Below are 18,834 nucleotides of genomic sequence, written 5' to 3' on the forward strand. Positions count from 1 at the left end.
AGCGAAAACTTAAAGAAACCCTTTCACGCACTTTCGAGGGCCACGGAGTGGCGCGCTCGGTTCCTTGCATTTACTCCATTTGACGCACGCCTCCGCCACATCGCGGCCCACGCAAGAGGCGTGGATCCACCACAAAGCTCGCCTTCGTGGATAGCCGCCCGGGGCAAACATTACGGTAAACATTACGGTTACATACGCTCCAGTTATCGGGAAGCGTGAGCAACAGCCAGGGATCTTTGAATGCTGTCGCATTCCACTATTAAAGTGGCAGTTTTAACGTCCTCCAAATTTTTACATAAGAAATTGTCTTTTAAGGAGGCTGTATATATAGAAGTTGACGTTATGACATCAGAATAATGCTGAAAATTTTGCCAGTGTCAACCATACAGAACAAAGGCTAAGAACAGCTAAAATATCTCTTTTCGACAGGACTATAAACTGTATGATAAGACTATGATTGTTTAGAAATATTGAAAAGTCAGTGGCATACATGCACAGCTTTGGCACACATATTAATATAAGGGATGCGACAATGCGCCTCAAAAGTCCAACGTCCTTCATTTGCGCAGCTCAAGTAGGTTGACCAATAGGAGCCAGTGCCAACCTCAATTCAGGGTTCAAGTGATAGAGCCAGCAATGGGAGACGCGGAGGTGAGCGCGGAGGCACCGCTGCATCACTCTAAGAGCAACTACGGTTTGTCATCCTCGTTGGCTGCTCATTGTGCTTTATATGTGGTTCTCGGCGTCATGGTCCTCGCCCCTCTATTCTGTTCTATGAGTAATGTCTAGCCTGTCATTGTGGCGGATAGACGAATTCTGGATCACTGGGGCAGTGTATAGCCACACAGCTTGGTTCCACCGACTGCTGCTCACTGCAAGTGGCAAACATTCGTCGCCACCAAAGATAATACGGCTGTTCGTTGGTGAATTGAGCTTTGCTACAAGAATGTATACAACCATGAACGCATGAAAACGAAGTAGGCAGATATAATAGAAAGGCCTCCTTGCTTCGACGACGCTTCAAATGGCACCTGCAGACTCCGCCCATGCAAAACTGTCCTCGACATTAAACCACCACGCGACAATTTTAAACCATTAAACACACACACTAAACCACCATGCGACAACCACCACGCGTCCTCGACTAATCTCACCCCCCCCCCCCCCCCCCCTCCCCGTGGTGGTGACCCACTATGAGATTACGCGAAGGCGCGTTGTCGGAGCATCGGCTGGATAGCGGCCGCTTGCGGTGTGTCCTCCCCAATCCGAAACGCAGAACCGCCTCCGTTCGGCACTGCGGGTTATGTATGCAATTGCCTGTTGTTGAAGTAAGGCAAGAGCTGCGCTCAAAAATCGTATTAACTAGAAGCGTAATCGCTGAATAACTTTTTTTGCGTTGATTTCCCTTTCGGAAAGAGATTATGCTCGGACTGAAATGCCATTCATTATTGTTTAAATAAACACTATATCCCATTCATCTCCGAGAGCAGGTGTAAGGGGGGAAATGCTCGCTGACGCACACACACGCGCACTCCCGCTCGCACGCGCACGCACAACCACACAGAAACAGGGCGTGGCACCACCACGGTCAACATGCCTCACGCTCCGCGCTTTCGCGCATTACAGGTGTTCCTGCCGCTTTTCCTGCTGTCAACCACATCCTTGCCTTCTGGTGAACCCGAATGCCCGTCCAGCCCGATGCCATCGACGCCGCACTGCTATCAACCGCACCACGCCTTCCGTACTGCTCCGCTGGTCACCTCCGTCTTCTGCGCATTATCCAAGTCCACGATGACGTCACCAACCACAGTTGATATAAGAAGCCGCCAGCGCGACAGTTTCTTCAGTGGGCGCGGGACTATCACTGTCAACATGTCTCACGCTCCGCGGTTTTGCGCATTACAGGTGTTCCTGCCGCTTTTCCTGCTGTCGACCACATCCTTGCCTCCTGGTGAACCCGAATGCCCGTCCAGCCCGATGCCATCGACGCCACACTGCTATGCGTCGCCCTAAATCATAAAAAAGTTATTATTGGGCTCTGTTATCGGCCCTCACCTATACACAGAACTTCGTAAATGAATTACACGATGTTGTTAATATCGTTTCATCCCGCTACCCAAACTGCCCATTACTTTTGCTTGCTGATTTTAATATGCCAAACATAACCTGGTCTAACACTGTCCCCATGATACACCCACCTTCCACGCTAGCTGAAGAATTTTTAGAAATGTGCTCACTTTTTTCTCTCGAACAGCTTGCAACTGAACCGACTAGAACCATAGACTCTGTTGCTAATACCCTTGACCTCGTTCTAGCTTCACAGCCCGACCTACTTTCCAACATCACTCACGTTCCAGGAATGAGCGACCACTTTTTACTCTTTTTTCACTTAAATCTGGCGCGTTATTAACCAAAAAAATCACGACGCCATAACTCTTGTAGATAACCCTGGGGATGCCTTACCCTACGATCATATCGCGTCCATCCTCAATGAAACATTTATCCGAAACTTTTCTGTAACCTGCACTGTTTCTCCACCCACTGAACCTTATTATGATTACCAGGCTATGTTTCGAATTACAATTGAACCATGTGGCGTCGAAACCGTGATTAAATCGTTGCGCCTCTCCTCTGCTCCTGGCCATGACCTAATTTCCGTGAAAATTTTGCACAGCATTGTTGCTCATTCATCTATTTTACTAGCAAAACTGTTTCAACAATCGCTTGACACATGATACCTGCCACTTGATTGGAAAGTCGGTAAGGTGATTCCACTTTATAAATCAGGTGACAAACATTCTCCTCTCAATTATCGGCCAATTTCACTAACCAGTATACCACGCAAAGTATTAGAACATATACTATATTCACAGCTTGCTAACATTCTTAAGTCAAACACATCTTTTTCAAGATCACAGCATGGCTTTCGAAAAACATATTCTCGGGAAACGCAGCTGGCTTCCTTCATACATAAGCTACACCTAATTCTTGATACTCGTTCAATGGCAGATTGCATTTTGCTTGACTATTCGAAAGCTTTCGATGAAGTGTGTCGCAAACTGCTACTTCACAAACTACAGCTCATGAACATAGACCCCAAACTTCTTGCTTGGTTTGAGCGTTTCCTTAATAACCGTTCGCAATACGTGTCATCTAATAATCTTAACTCTCACTCAAACCCTGTTGACGGAGCCTCTTGTTTAACAAGAGGCTCCGTCCTCGGGCCTCTTGTTTTTCTAATTTACATCAACGATTTGCCTTCTTCTGTTTCCTCTCGCATGTATTTATTTGCGGATGACAGCGTGATTTCCGAGAAATAACAAGCAGTGACCATGTAACCGCTCTTCAGTCTGACCTAAACGCTATTTCACTGTGGTGTAAAACATGGCTAATGGAACTTAACATCACAAAATGTAAATCCCTTCGCGTATCCAGAACTTGCCACAGTATTCCCACTTATTGCTTTGATCATGCCCTCTTAGAATCGGTAGGCTTGTACAAATACCTTGGTGTACACATCCCTTCCACTCTCACTTGGTCTGTACATATCACATATATAATTAACAATGCTAATCGTATGCTTGGCTACATCCGCCGCAACTTTTCTAAAGCGCCCTCATCCCTCAAACAGCTGTTGTACAAAATGTTAGTACGTACGAAGATAGAGTACACCGCATCGATCTGGGACCCTCATCTTGAAAACCTAATACATTCGCTAGAAATGGTCTAAAATCACTCGGTTCGCTTCATTCTTTCCAACTATAACAGGAGCGCTAGCATATCTTCAGTGAAATCAAGCCTTAATCTATCATCCCTAGCCTCACGTCGCAAAGTGTTTCGTATCTGTCTGTTTCATAACATGTTTCATCATCCACACTTGCGTAGCGAATTAATCCCTCTCCCACGTCACCTATCATATTACATCACGCCTACAAGGTCGTTCCCCCATTTTGCAGAACTAACGCTTTCTTTCAGTCATTTATACCTCGTACAGCCGCAGAGTGGAACCACTTTCCCGCACTGATAGCCACCATCAAAGATTACCAGCTTTTCAAGAACGCCTTAGCTGATATTGTATGAGTAGAGACAACTGTTAACTTTTTATTGCAATACTCCTATTCCTTGTACCACATTTCCGTTTTTTCTTGTTTTGTATGCCTGTAACCACTCCGCTCTCCAATGCCAATGGCCCTGAGGATACATGAAATAAATAAATAAATAAATACGAAACATGTTCGCCGGAATTCACATTTAAACGAGCACACGCGTGCACACACGCAAAAAATGCACACGCGCATGCGCACGGAACTGCACCCGTACACTAACAGGCGTATGCTGGCGCACTGAAACACGCACTCACGCGCCCGCATATTTAAATACGGATACACAAGCATGCGCGCCTATGCAAAAGTACACGCGCACGCACGCTCAAGGCGTGCACACGTATATACAATCACTCTCTTTCCCTGCTGCCTTACAAAAATACGCGCGTGCAAACAGACTGAATAATACTCGCTTTGCAGTTACCGTTCACACCTCAGCTGTCATAAATTGCTTTACTGTTATATTTGGCGCTTCTTCAAGTCAACATGCCCTCTGCAGAAGAGTGCAAGACCATTTGCCCCTTTTTGTGACATAGCCGCCCATTCGTGAGGGAAACACGGCTTTAACACGCCACCAATGTTCTATGTGCCACAAATGGATGTGTTGTTACAAAGAACTACCCTTTCAGCGCAGTCAAATGAAACTTCTTGATAACCGGCCGATATATAGAAATTAAATTGTCTAAAATTTTGCCCATTCAGTTACGCATGTGCATTGCCGTAAAGTTTCCAAGGAATGATAAAGGTGCATGTCCACAATTTCTGAGAACGTACATGCTACACGACACGATAGTTTTTTTATTTTATTTTTTTGCGTAACACGAACAGGTGCATGCTTATTGTTAGGTTGTTCGAAGAATAAAATCTGATAATTACGTCGATATATTACCAATAAGCAACCAATTGTCCGGTTTTAGGAAGTAAGAATAGAAAAAATAATATTTGAGGAGCACTCCTGAAACTACAAACTAAATCTTGTGTTTCGCACTTCGTCCATTTGGTAGGCGGCTCCGCTGCCAGCATGAGTCGTACCTTTATATGTCAGCGACTAAACTCCTCGTCCAGGGCTCCCAACGTGTTCGCAAGTGATAAGCTAGGGGTTTTACAGATACCACGTGAATTTGCACGACAGTGTTTCAGAAATTCCTTTTAAAAACAGTGTTATGCCATACCTAGAGAGACGAGATAGGCATAAATCGTAAGCTGAGTCTCTAGGCTACATACGCTCTAGAGTCTAATACGATAGTAGCCGTAGTTTTATAACAGATGCAGTTTTTGTCTCAAAAATTAAGTACAAATTTTCATCGTTCCCGTAGGCTTCCATTGCTGAATCTTTAACTGCTCTAGGAACAAAATTCTAGATTTCCACATGTAGTCACTGCATTTGACTCGTGGGGATAGTCTTCTAGAACATGTCACCTGTTTTTTTTTCAATAATTCACCTCCAGTTTAATTATTCGCAAAAAACTCGCTCGTTCTATTGAAACCCGTTAGCTTCGGGCCGAGGCCGCTTGGGGCGCTACTTGGCACTTGCCTACAAAAGCTGGAAATGATTGGCGCCAAGAATAACCACAGCCGCCCACTATTGTATGCGACTGGCAATTGTCTTCCAAGGATGAAACAAATTCAATGTTAGCGCGTGGCAGGTGTGAGGAGTACCGTCGCACCATTTCCGTACGTAAAATAGAGGCAAACCATGTCAGACTCACATTGCACAGTAGCCGCTCGGTTTGGAAGACCGTGGGCTAACACATGTGAGCACTTTCGTGCATTTCTAGACTACTGTGTAATTGGCGCATAGGACCCGCCATGGTTGCTTAGTGGCTGAGGTGTTGGGCTGTTAAACACGAGGTCTCGGGATTGAATCCCGGCCACAGCTGCTGTGAAGAGGGCGAAATGCGAAAACAGCCGTGTGCTTAGATATAGGTGTGCGGTAATGAACCCCGGGTGGTTTGGATTCCTCCACTACGGCTTCCTCATAATGATGTCGTAGGTTTGGCACGTAAAACGCCATTATTTATTTTTCCATTCGCTTAGGCTTTTCTTATAGGCAAAGCTATGAAAACATGGTAAGATGGCAGTTTATGTGTGCGTTGTCGTTTTTTCTGTCGCAAGACCGACAAAAGTATCAAGCAATTGCGCGTGTCGTTCGTGTATAAGTTTGACCAAGAACAGTGCACTTTCCTATTACCGCGGTTTTTCTTTGCTTGATGGTAATAACGTTTAAATTTCTTTCGTTTTTTTATGAATAATGTTCATCTGCTCATGCGGTTCACATTTGCTGCACTTACAATGTATGTCTGCATCTTGCATACTGCTACGTGTTCTTAAATTTCTGCATTATTGTATTGTATTTTTACTAGGTGCTATATATGTTTACTTTCATGTAATTTTACTGCTTGATTTGATTATGAGGGTTTTCTAGGAGTTGTTGCGTTTGAAGAAACCTATGGCAACAGCTCACATTTGCGACTTTTGAATTGCTTTAAACATAAGAAGCACACTCTCCTCTTTAACGCTTCAGGATTTGGAGGCTCCTGCAGCATATCATATATAAATATATATATATATATATATATATATATATATATATATATATGTATATATATGGAACATAAATAGCTAGAAATAAAATATTAAAGGTTGCATTGTCAATCGTAGAGTTCGTGGTTTCCAAATCTGCACGTAATGCGTTGCTAAGAAAGAAGCGTAACTTCTACAGTGCCTAATAAAATGCGCGCAGCTGTGGTTTACCTTTAAATGCCTTCGTTTTTGTTCCAGAGAAGGCTGGGTTGACTTCCAAGCTGTTGAGGTGGATGGGTTTACGAGTGTCGATCTGAAGAGGATAGTAGGAAGTAAGAAATAGTTTTCGTTAATCTCTTGCTTCATGAACACAGAAAAAAATGCCTTTGAAAGATGCACTCAGTTTAAAATGTCCTACGGTTCGAAATATTCCATAGGAGGTTCCTATGTTAGGCGCGGTGTGACGAAAATTTTACATATTCCCGCTTTCTTGATCACTTATACGAATGACACAAACTTTGCAGTTCTCTGGGCCAACGCAACATATATATGATGTTTGCTTTACAACGTTAACTTCTAAAAATAATAAGCGATGCCTCATATAATGATCTAACCGTAAGATCCATATTCCAGAAGGTAATAAATAATAATAGTACCGCTGCATGGAGTTCTATTCCTGAAGTCATGTGTTCGATCAATAGCATTTTCATGAGCGCAGCAACCTCCGTCAAATATACCAGGATGGAAAGTGGCAATGCTGTACCCACCGTGGTTGCTTTTTGGCTAATGTGTTTGGCTGCTAAGCACTAGGTCGCACAATTGAACCCCGGCCACAGCGGCCGTATTTCGGTCTGGGTAAATGCGAAAATGCTCGTGTATTTAGACATAGATGCACGGTAAAGAACCCCAGGTTGTCCATGCTTCCGGAGTCCCCCACTGCGGCGTGCCTCATAATCAGTTCGTGGCGTTGGCGTGGGAAATCCCATAGTTTTTTTCATAATTGACAGTGCTGCATTTCAGCGGTAGTTCTCGCAACAGTGTTTGAAAAGAGCGAAGCCTTCTTCTCTATGTCGCAGCAAGCCTAACCCGCAAAAGATGATTCCAAGCACACCTCTGCCTTCTTCCCTTTCCTTCTTGTGCGTAAGTAAATATATCATTCGTGCGGGTTCTACTGCTCTCAGAGAACACCAAATGGCAGTTAGAATGGTGTTCCTAGAACATGGTTCAAAAGTATCCTCTGCTCACCTAGTGTTCTGACAGAAATAATGGAAATACAAAAGGCTCGCGCCAAGATGGTGCCACAATTCTGGACTTCTGAACGAAAATTTCGACATAGAGAATGCTGCACTGAGATGAAAACTTGAAGTTACAGCTATGAGTTCTTGCGTATAGTCATAGCCAGCGACGACGCTTAGAGTTACGAATATGCTATCGAGGTGAAGTCGCAACAGAAGGAGTGCGAAAATGAAGTACAGAAAAGGTTAATAATTTTGCGGGAGAGCAAAGCAATTATGCAAGTAATGCTGATCATGTTGTGGAATCGTGCATCACCAAACCATACGTGTAAGTCGAACTTGTAGTCAGGCTTGACACTCTGAGGCCTGGAAGCGTCTGAAAGACGGTGTGCACCTCGCGGGATCAAATTTATCGAATGAGGGCTGCTGGATTCTACACCATTATAATGACGCTGTGCACTCCATTTGATTTCGCGTGAATTTTTCGCACGCAAGTTCGTGACGGTTCTACAGCGTACTACTTTCACTGCCACGTTGATTTAGCCCCAAAAACATTTTTTTTTCTTCCCAACTATAAACTGGTACTCTCTATTCGTCAAAGAGCACCAGTTTGTGTTGCTCAGAGAGCACCTCTGTTTGTGCCTAATACAGAGAGCACCTCTGTTTGCGCCTAATATTTAAAAGGAAACGACATTAATGCTGAAGTGCTGCTCAAAATACAACGTTCAAGGATGTTTTAAGCAAAGGAAGTTGAAATGGAATCTGGGGAACGTGTCTGACAGCTGACCACATTAGTGCCAGAAAGCTTGTGGTAGAATTCGCTATGCGTACAGCTCGGAATTGGCGACGGCCATACTACAGTTTTATTGTGACATGTGGCAAATAAGTTACATTGCTTCCTCCTGCAAAATTGCTTCGATGCGCATCACTTCTCTATATTACAGTGTTAAGCAATTGTTTGTTTGGCCAAAATAGCATTATTTTTAGCAAAGGTATGCCATTCGTGAAATTGTGCAAGTTCGTACCGTTTATGCCTTGTCGTGGTTAGAACGTGCATAGAGAGTGTTCGCGGTTATTTATTTATGTTTGCCGAACCACGTGCTGATTCTAAAATATGCCACTTCATGGCTAGCACACAACAACCAATTACACTGAAGCGCGGAGTTTAAGATTACCTAGACGTTCTTGCGCATATGCCGAGGAACTCTATTAGGGCATTGTAACTATTGCACAAAGAGGACGATGAGCTGTGCAGAAAAATAACGATTCGTTGCAATGAATGTATACAAACTTGCCCAACTCACAGTAATTCTATAAGGACACCCGCTATATTATTATTGTCAGGTTGCTTGGGGGAAGTAACACAACTTTTTGTCATCATTGCATATATTTCCTAGATTCCGCAATAAACAACATTCACATACAGCAGCAAAAAGCGATTGTCAGAGAGTGGCCGAAAACCTGAATCTTCCTGTGTTGAAATCAGACAGCCATCAAAATCTCAGTAAACACTTTACGTTTTATATCATAACCATTGCTTTCGGCGAAAACTATTTTGTTCAGCACGTGTTACTAAGGGGACAATGACTCAAAGCAGAATAAACTTTGGCGCACATGCTTAGTATATGGCACCGCAACGTGTGCCATATACTAAGCATGCATATGCATGGTGTGCCATATACTAAGCATGGCGCACATGCTTAGTATATGGCACCGAAACGTGTGCCGAATATTTCTCACAGCAGAATTAAATAATCTCGTTGTTTGAATAGTGTTTTAGACAATTACACATTAGTAGAGACATCTTGCACAACTAAGCAGTGAAGTTTTGTACGTGCTGAATTTATATCATTGATACAGATTATTTTATTCTGTATAAATTGAAGATACTTGTGGACTCTAGCAAATATTTTATTGCATGTTATTGGTAGTTTTGCCAACGGAAGATGCACCAGAAGAGCTTCCTCACTCCTACGTTGTGGCGAAGGTTGCTCAAGATTGCCTGCTTGTCACATATGGTCAATCAAGTGATGGTAAGAGTTTTGTGTATCCTACAAGCACAGTTGTAGTGAATCTTTGAAAGACCAAAAATCACCCAGAAAATGTATAATCTAGTGAACAGCCTCCATTTTACTATGTATTGGACGGCGTGACCCATATTTTGCTACTTCATTTACACTAACGTCTTTTCCTCGTGGAACCTAATTGTGCTCTTGGCGGGAACCCAATTTGCAATTAGAAGGGATTTCGAGGGATTGATTTCCATTCTCAGATACTCATTTAGCGAAGCCACAAGTTCCACTCCCCCGTGTCATCCATGCAGTACGCTAGTGGAGTAGGGAGGTTTCCACCCACGAGGCAGATAGCCTCTAGCCCAACGTGGGCTCCCATAGACTGTCTTTTCCGCAACTGCAACAAGGACTGAGAAGCGCGAGTTTGACGGAAAAAGAGAACTACGCAGAGCACACGAATAATTGCTAAACTGTAGCTTATCTGCCAATGGTTGCTCTTATGTGCCGGGATGATGTTCTCACAATAGTTCTGCATCGTACTCGACAGCGCTGAACAGAGAGCTGATGGTAGGCTTTGACAGGCCTGGCAGCTCGTGCAATCTTTCGGGCCTTCAAATAATGTTAGATGTGGAAATATGTCTTCGTGGCTCTTGAAAGCACTATAAGTTTGTAATGAACAACACAGTATTTGTTTCACGACGATCATATGCATTTGGGGGTTGCTCAAGAATAGTTGCAGTGGGGACTGTGTCGGTAAGAAACTCGGCCGCTCTTTAATAGAAGAATGCGTACAAGACCACCGAACACCAGAGACCGAATTCACAAATCTTTGTGTTTCTAGCGCTCCTCGCCATTCTTCGACGTTTTGTTCTAGTAATAAATCCGGTATTACAATCGGCAGAAATTTGTCCTCACAAACAAATTAAATTTTAAGATATCGTGAATGCGGAAATCGTTCTTGCGTTTGTTCAATCAAGTGCTGCGCTTTGCTTGCTTTTTCATATTTTAGAATGGTACACCCTCGATATACAAGCAATGCACTTGGTCAGAATCAGCATACGGGTTCGTTGTCATCGAGGACGACTGCTATAGTTGTGATGCCTGACGAATAGTCGAAACTATTCTCACGGTGTAAGGGACAGCTTTTGCAAAAATCGTTAACCCTACAACTGTTGTTAACGGCATTTTCTATACATCCTTTATGCAGAATTTTATGTTATAAAAACTAGCAAACCAATGCCAAATATGATTGACGAAGGAAAAGCTTTCTGAATACCACCCCAGATTTTCACGGATTATATATTACTCGCGCATTGCATCTTGCTGACTGAGGTGAACAACCAATACTGCAGCACGTTTCTTAAATGATTCCGTGTAGTACAGCGTTCTAGTGCATTGAACCGGTCTTTCATGCCTTTAAATAGGGGGTAATTGAGGTTCTTTTGTGTCTACGGAGTGCAACGCATAAATGAATCGGCGGCGTACGTTGCACACATGCTAGAAAGGTAAAAAAATCAGAGCTGGTTCCTTTTTCTGCTTCCCGGATTTGTTGGATATGTAGATTTGCCACCTCCTGCACAAGGTTTGTCACCAACAAAACAAAAGCTTTACACAAGCAATATGCGTACATGTAACAGCCTGTCTCTGACTGCAGCACAGTCTACTTTTTCTCATAATGTCGCAGCATATGTGCAACACCAAGTGACATCATTGTCCAACCTTTAGGCCACTGATTTGGCCAACCTCACTTATTTGTGGCTGTAGGTCACGCGATTGATGAATTCCCTATCTGGGTCTGTAAGTACCTCTAATATTACCTAGGTAAAGTGATGCAATGTTGTACTTAGGAAAACGCACAGTTTGCGACCAAGAATAAACGAAAGCTGAAGAAAATTACCGATATTTTTTACGCGATCAACAACTTTATACGACAAACAGAATAGAAACTTTCTTCAAGGTGACTGGTACCCATTTGTAGTTGTGTGCTTGTCGTGCATTGTAAATCACAGCTGCAACAGAACTTTGTTTACGCCGTGTCCCTGTATAGCCCCCTATATTATGATAATGCAAGTCGCAACTGTCATTCTAAACATTTGCTATCGTCAGCAATATCCGTCACACCTTTCACGGGGTCGCGTTTAATTTTATGAAACGCGAACACAAACAGCTAAGCTATGAATCTGTGGACGAAATTCTATTAGGACACAGCGCAAGTGTTCTAAGACAGTTTAGAACTAAAGTCCCACTCTATTAGAACGAATATTATTTCCAAAATTATGAACTATATCTGCAGGAAAAATTCACAAGAATTGACAAGGCTGTCACAAACAACGAGAGAATGTTTTTGTACAAAACTCTGCGAAACCTTTTGATAATGTTCTCCTTTGTAAAAGAAATGGCTCTTTTATAGTCACATTAATACTGACAAGTGTATGTAGTTATAGTTACAAGATTCATTATACCGTAAGATCCCAGGGAGAGGCCTTCGTCTTTTGGGCAGTGGACATACAAGAGGCTGCTGCTGCTGATGATGACGATGATCATGATGATGATGACGCTAGAAAGTCTAATATGCTGAGTCTTATAAATACATGCTAAATGCACAAGTAAACTGGTAGTATTCTGATGTTATCTATACTTTAGAATGCATGGGCTTAGCATTGGCTTGAAGTCGAGGTGCATTTCAGAAGAGAGGAATTGGGCTCCTTATCAAATCAATGAAATTGCTTCGGGGTATGATTTTAAGCGTATAACAGTCTTATCGCTGCCAAATGCACTTTTCAACTACTTCAATAGATTGTCACCGGCTGCGGCTTTTGTTACGAGTGGAATATCCGGGTACCAACGCATCAGCAACAAATATATTTTTTTAATGTGGTTACATGCACTGTGTGATTTGTTCGTCGTTGTTTTTTGCCACATTGAAAGGGCAAAATTTGTTCAAAAGGGAACCGTTTTTTAAGCTATAAGGATTTCATTCTACATACAACTTTTTATGGAGACTATAGCTCTAAGTCTTGGTACTCGGTTTGGCTGGATGAATTTATTTCTTACATGTGCCAAATTTGCCCGACAATATGATCAATTTAAATAATGTACAAATGTAGAAGACCACACCGGTCTAATAAAATCAGTCACTTCAATTGGTTTTCGTCTAGATAGCCCATAAAATCTTGTCAGCAGTTTATTTCGTAGCCCTGTTTAACTCTCTCAGCGGCCATTGAAGTTTCGTATCCTTTTGAGTATCGTTTACTGCTGCTTTCAGGACAGCAAAAGTGCCTGCTTTGGGGATTATCCGGAAGCCATGTTAGCACTGACACTGAGTGTTATAAAGCCCTCAAATCAATTTGCCCTGATGACATGTACGATATGACGGAAAGCGACGGTCCGTGCCTGCAATACGATCGTCACGAAGACAGCCGTAACAATAAAGGACAGGAGGATGAATAAACCCATTAACACCATGCCCTTGTTCAAAATAAAACAACCTTATCAACTATCACGACTTTCAAGCGCATACATAATTCCTTTAGCGGCACATGGACAGATGCCTTGAACGCTGGGTCGCGGCACATCGTTCTTAGCCTGTTTTTTTTTTTCTATTTATTTTACTACTATTTATTCTTCTCGCATCGCGAACTGTGCTTTTCGAGGTACTTTACCTCATTCTTTCTGCAGCAGCCTATTATCAGCCAGAACATAACGACAAACGTACTTTCTGCAACGACATTTGTGCAGGTGTTGCTATCGCGAAATGAGAGTATGCTGGCCCATAGGGCGCGCGTGCAGCTCGGCTGCACACGGCCTTCGCACGCACCACCGGCACACATCGCTTTGCGAAGTCTATTGCCCCGATCTAGTTTGCGGGGCGTTGTTTACGCGGTGTACAAGACACGAGCCGCACTTTCCTTTACTGTCTCACGAGAACGCGGCGCATGCCGATGGCGCGATGTGATACGAAGTTATGCAGGCGCTCCCTCGCGTAAAAAAAAAAAAAAAAAAAGTACACGGAACAGCTACACCTCGACGTGGCGTTCCTGTTAGTGGCGAGAACTTGGAGTGGCGCCCTCTCGTGAGTGACGTCACGGCCAGGACGCCGCTCCCTCCAGTTCACTCGGTTGCCGCGTGCGCTCGTTCCCTTCGTGTATGCTTGGGGTATGGGTAGCTCGAGCCGTACTTATTAAACCATATGTCGGCTTCTTTCTGCCACCATGCCTGAACCACAGTTCCTTTTTCAATAAAGCTTGAGTCGACAAAATTTGCGGCTTGTATATCGCAAGCTATGTAGCGTTGAAGAAGTCTACAGGTTCTGCAATGCATATATGCCCCGCGTCTCTCCATACATTTTGCGTAAAAACAATGTCTGCAAATTCAACACGCCAAATTGTCTATGAAGCTTTGCTAAACAATTACCATTCTCTTAGTATTTAGCTATGATAGACATAGCATTTTAAATGGAAGAAAAATCCTTGTATTTCGTGTCAACGTGTTGTCGGTGTTAGAAAAACACTTCCCAGCGAAGATGACATAATGATTCTTATTATATTGGTCGATTGTTCTAGTCAAATATGGCTACGTTATTAATTAAAGAAAGTTAGGCACGCATTTCGTATGTAAAATTTCGCTGCTATTTTCACCGCTCTCTAAAACAGGCCCCCATAAAACGAATTGATCATGGCTGTTAACACGACGCCATGTCATGTAGAGTATTTACATAGTTAATTCAGAAATGCCATAGTAGCAAATACCCGAAACAAATCTTTCGTGGTTGAGATCGAGAGCCACTCAATTGCATGTGATGAAATGTTTCGTGGTGGCCCTCAGTAGCCTTTATCGACAATATGGCACAACCCTCCAGCAACGGTAGCAATCGACTGTCGGTTTAGCGACGCACGCATTTTTCGCAAAACCTATCAGTTCAGTACAACTTCGAATTGAAACCAAGAAGCACATTTAATTATCTATAATTGATTAATTAATTAATTATTAATTGACTGACGCCTACGGTCATTGCGCCCTTCGTTGGAAAAAAAAAGAAATAACTCACTAATGGGCTCCCTTTTAAAAGTTATAGGCTATGACTTCTGTCTTGAATGCAGCACCAACATTTTTTAGGTATTATCAATTCCAGATTTTTATTCGGTTTTACTGCGTACAATAGGCCTGAGACATTTCTGCGAGAATCGTTATATGTACTATATGTAACTCCTTGTTGCCTTAGACCAAAATGGCGTTTTCAGATACCTCGTTGTTCAATAAAATAACGCAAGAAGAATGTGCGAATACTGTGTTGCGGCGTTGTTTAATTATCTACCTTGTAACTTACTGCAGTCCACATCAAATTAAAAGCTCAAGAAAGAACTGAAACGCGCGGATTTCAGCGGTTATAGAGCATAACAAAATAGACCTTGCTTACCTCCTTCTTTATTACGCCTAGCTATAGAGTGGCTTTGGATAAAAATGTGGTGAGAAAGTTTGTTTCTGCAAATGTTTCATTGGAGCAGTTCTGTGTCTAGTCATTTTGTTGTTTATAATTACGTACTCATTTTTTATTGCGCGAAGCAAACTAATCGTGTGGCATGGGGATAATTGTACGCGCCAGATGTGCTTCTATAAGCCGTCTGTGTGCATAAACGTACATGTATAATAGAGACGTGTAATGTGCATATCGGTGTATGTATACACATTTATTCCATTTCTGCATTTCTTTTGTTTTTCCTTTTTTTTCCGACTGGGGATTCTGTAACAGTTTGCACGCTGCCTGTCATGCTTTGCCAGTCAAGCCCAATGGGGCCTTCGCAGGGCTGATGAATGTAAGATGTTCACTAGAAATAATAAAAAAGTTTATTATTATTATATTGCTACGGAACAGTGTTTACAATTACGAAGAGGCGAGCAGTGTGACGACGACGACAACGATTAGAGGCTAGCGCAGGCTGTTGCCTCTTGCCCAAGTGCGGCGTACTTATTTGTAAATGTACTTGTATATAGCTTTTCGTCTGCGTCTTCCTACGTATTATTATTATTATTATTATTATTATTATTATTATTATTATTATTATTACGATCTTTATATGGTATGTTTATGCGGTTGTCGATCCGCGCATAAGAAACCCCCAGTTGGCTGGTCTGCGCTCCTTCTGCTGGCACTGTAGCATGGCCTTTGCCAACTGTTTTGTCGTCTAAGAAATAAGCTGTTGAAATAAATTTTCGCGAACGAAAATATATTTCGCAGCATATATTGCCGCAAAAATATGGACAACCGCCATAAGTATACAACCAGAGGGACCGAGAGCGAACAAACGAAAAACTGTGGAAGGCGCCCGGACACTGCCCGAACTAAGCCCGAGCTGCTGCAGACCGTCAGGCACGAGTCCATGCCCGGCGCAATGCGAGCAGCGCTCCCAGTGCCCCTGAAGTTCATTCTCGGGGCTAATAGCTAGATCGCAATACTACTCTCCCTGCTACGGATATGATACAGTTCGTACTGGCATTCCGTAGACTCTGCTGTTTCAACCAAGAGCTTGCACATATAATGCTGACCAGGTAGGACTCTCTTGAATTGTAGACGAATGTGGCTGGGAACACAAGCCGCATAAGGAGCGTCGAATGAATGACAGCACTAAAGAAAAGCGTCAAAGAGCTGAAAGTTACCCTAATAAACTTAGTGAATTCGATTTTCTTCGAAGAAAGCCTGTTGTAAAAATAATTATTATTCAAACATGCGGAATTCTACTCGACAACTTCGTCAGTTCAAAGTGTCAGAGATGGTAGAGCTGTAATACCCATTGAATGGCACACAACACAGCTATGGCTAGGTAGACTTCTCTCACCGCTTGCATTACCGACATGGAATACTCCGTCACTAATGAAAGAATGACATGGTAATGAGTTGTGTGTTGCAAAGGCTTTATCAATGCTTTTCGATGCTCATACTTTTATGGTTAAAATCTTCAAGCCATACTTTCATGGAAGGAGTCAAAGTACGAACTTATTTAGGACCGAACAAGCAGAGTGACCCATTGCCATAATCAGCCGGCACAGCGCATTAGAAGCACTACAGTTCAAAAGAATGATACGTCACACACAAGAAGCACACATAAGTACGCAGAAGTTATTAGACGTAACCTGATGGTCACGTGCGTATGTCTATTATATGAAGTGGCCATTCTTTGGAAGTGCTGGATATCGAAAACAACTTTGTGTAACGCAAGAGTTCAATGCCCTCCCTGTATGCGAAGCTTCCGTAACTATCACCGCTGGGTATCAAAAGAGCGAGATAATTTAATTGAAAGAAGGCAGAGAGGTCGGCTCGAGCTAAGGCGCTTTAGCCTGTTACTCTGCACAGGGGTAGGGGGAATGGGGACGTAAAGGTGTGATGAGGGATGATGATGACATAGCAAGAGGGATGCGTAAAGGTGAAAGGGTATCAAAATGAGTTCGGATATACTATACACTGAGTTTACGTGCTCGAAGAATAAACATCAATGTGGGGATGCGGAACGAAAGAAAGTTTACGTTCGTGTTCAGGTTAGATATGCTCCTATATTGTACTAGTTGAACTACGCTTAGACTAATAAAAAAATGGTCACAGGACAGTTGCGAGAATTTACCACGAATATTTAGGAGTTCTTGGAGGAACAGGCAAGGCTTTCTTGGTCGTCATCTTGAGCTATTGCTTTAGGGCGTTTGAAGCCATGGCTTCCTCCTTCAAATTTTGGTCTGAAGTATCTTATCAAGTGTTCTAGCTTAAAGTACTTGGCTCTTCTCTGGTGCTCGAGCACTGTCCGGATTCCTAAGCGTAAAATTTCGTAGTGTGACAAGGATGACATGAATAGACATTGAAATGGCAATTCTGAGTTGATGGTGGTAGTGTCACGATGACAGCGTGGCGTCGTTAGCTTGAGGATAATGGTATGACTGTGACCGCATGACGATGATGGGGTTGATGATGATTTGTAAGAAGACGACTGTGTGACGACAACAGCATGACGACGACGGCGTTACGGGGATGGCGTGGCGAGGACGATATTACAAGAATAGGGTAATGAAAATGAAAAAAAACGACGGGGGGCGTGACCCCGATGGTTAGGCGATGAAGGCATGAAAACGCATGCATGACAACGACTGCAAGACAAAGACGTCATGACAATGGCGTCACAATGACGAGTGAATGACAACAGCTTAGTCACAATGAAGAGACGAAGGAGTGATAATGATAAAACGATGCCGGCATGTTGACAATGTGTTGACTACGTGTACGACGACAATGGTTTCGCGATAACAGCTCGACGACTGCCTGACGAAGACAGCGTTACAAGGTTTGTATTACGAAGCTATGAAATGACAACTGCGTGGCGACGTCTGTACGGTGACGATGGTGTGATGGTGACGGCATGACTACAATTATATGACGACTCTGTAAAGACGACATTAGAAAGACGAGGACTGCATCATGACGAGCCCGACGTCTGGGACAGCGGCGACGCCTGCATAACGACAACATATGCAAAACTACGACTTGTTACTTCAGCTTCGCACAGAATGCTTTCGACCATGCAGTGCATAACGTTCGCATGTGCTCGAAGGCCGGAGTTAGGCCCTTCAATGAGCGGGCTCAAGTCTGGCCCGGGCTCTCCAAAATACGCTTTAGACGGCCCGGCCGGGCCCGGGCACGTGAAGTGCTGTAGCAGGAAACGTTTACCTAGTAGGAAAGGTATATATACATGGCAGTTTAGCGGTTGCGGACACATGCTGGTCATCTACAGGAGTACAAACGGAAACCCGCGAAAACGAATATATGGACATATATATGCCGTATATATGTATATATATATATATATATATATATATATATATATATATATATATACATACGTATATATACCCGGGAACTTTCGCTCCCGAATGAATCGGAAGTCTCCGGCACCGGGTTCTCGGCGACATGGAGCTTATACCACT

At 43.2% G+C, this 18,834-nt stretch overlaps 1 protein-coding gene across 1 annotated transcript in view; it reads left to right on the plus strand.

Annotated features, from left to right (window-relative positions):
- The window catches only part of LOC129384353 (uncharacterized), a 49,312-nt gene extending 35,114 nt beyond the window's left edge, over positions 1 to 14,198 (plus strand). The window contains exons 6-8 of the mRNA XM_055069725.1: positions 6,885 to 6,958; positions 9,793 to 9,894; positions 13,139 to 14,198. Coding sequence (XP_054925700.1) covers positions 6,885 to 6,958; positions 9,793 to 9,894; positions 13,139 to 13,323 — 361 coding nt within the window. The 3' untranslated portion in view covers positions 13,324 to 14,198. The remainder of the gene's footprint in view (positions 1 to 6,884; positions 6,959 to 9,792; positions 9,895 to 13,138) is intronic.
- The last annotated feature ends 4,636 nt before the right edge of the window (positions 14,199 to 18,834 follow it).

This window comes from Dermacentor andersoni, chromosome 8, assembly GCF_023375885.2.
Source record: "Dermacentor andersoni chromosome 8, qqDerAnde1_hic_scaffold, whole genome shotgun sequence".
Taxonomy (NCBI): Eukaryota; Metazoa; Arthropoda; class Arachnida; order Ixodida; family Ixodidae; genus Dermacentor; species Dermacentor andersoni.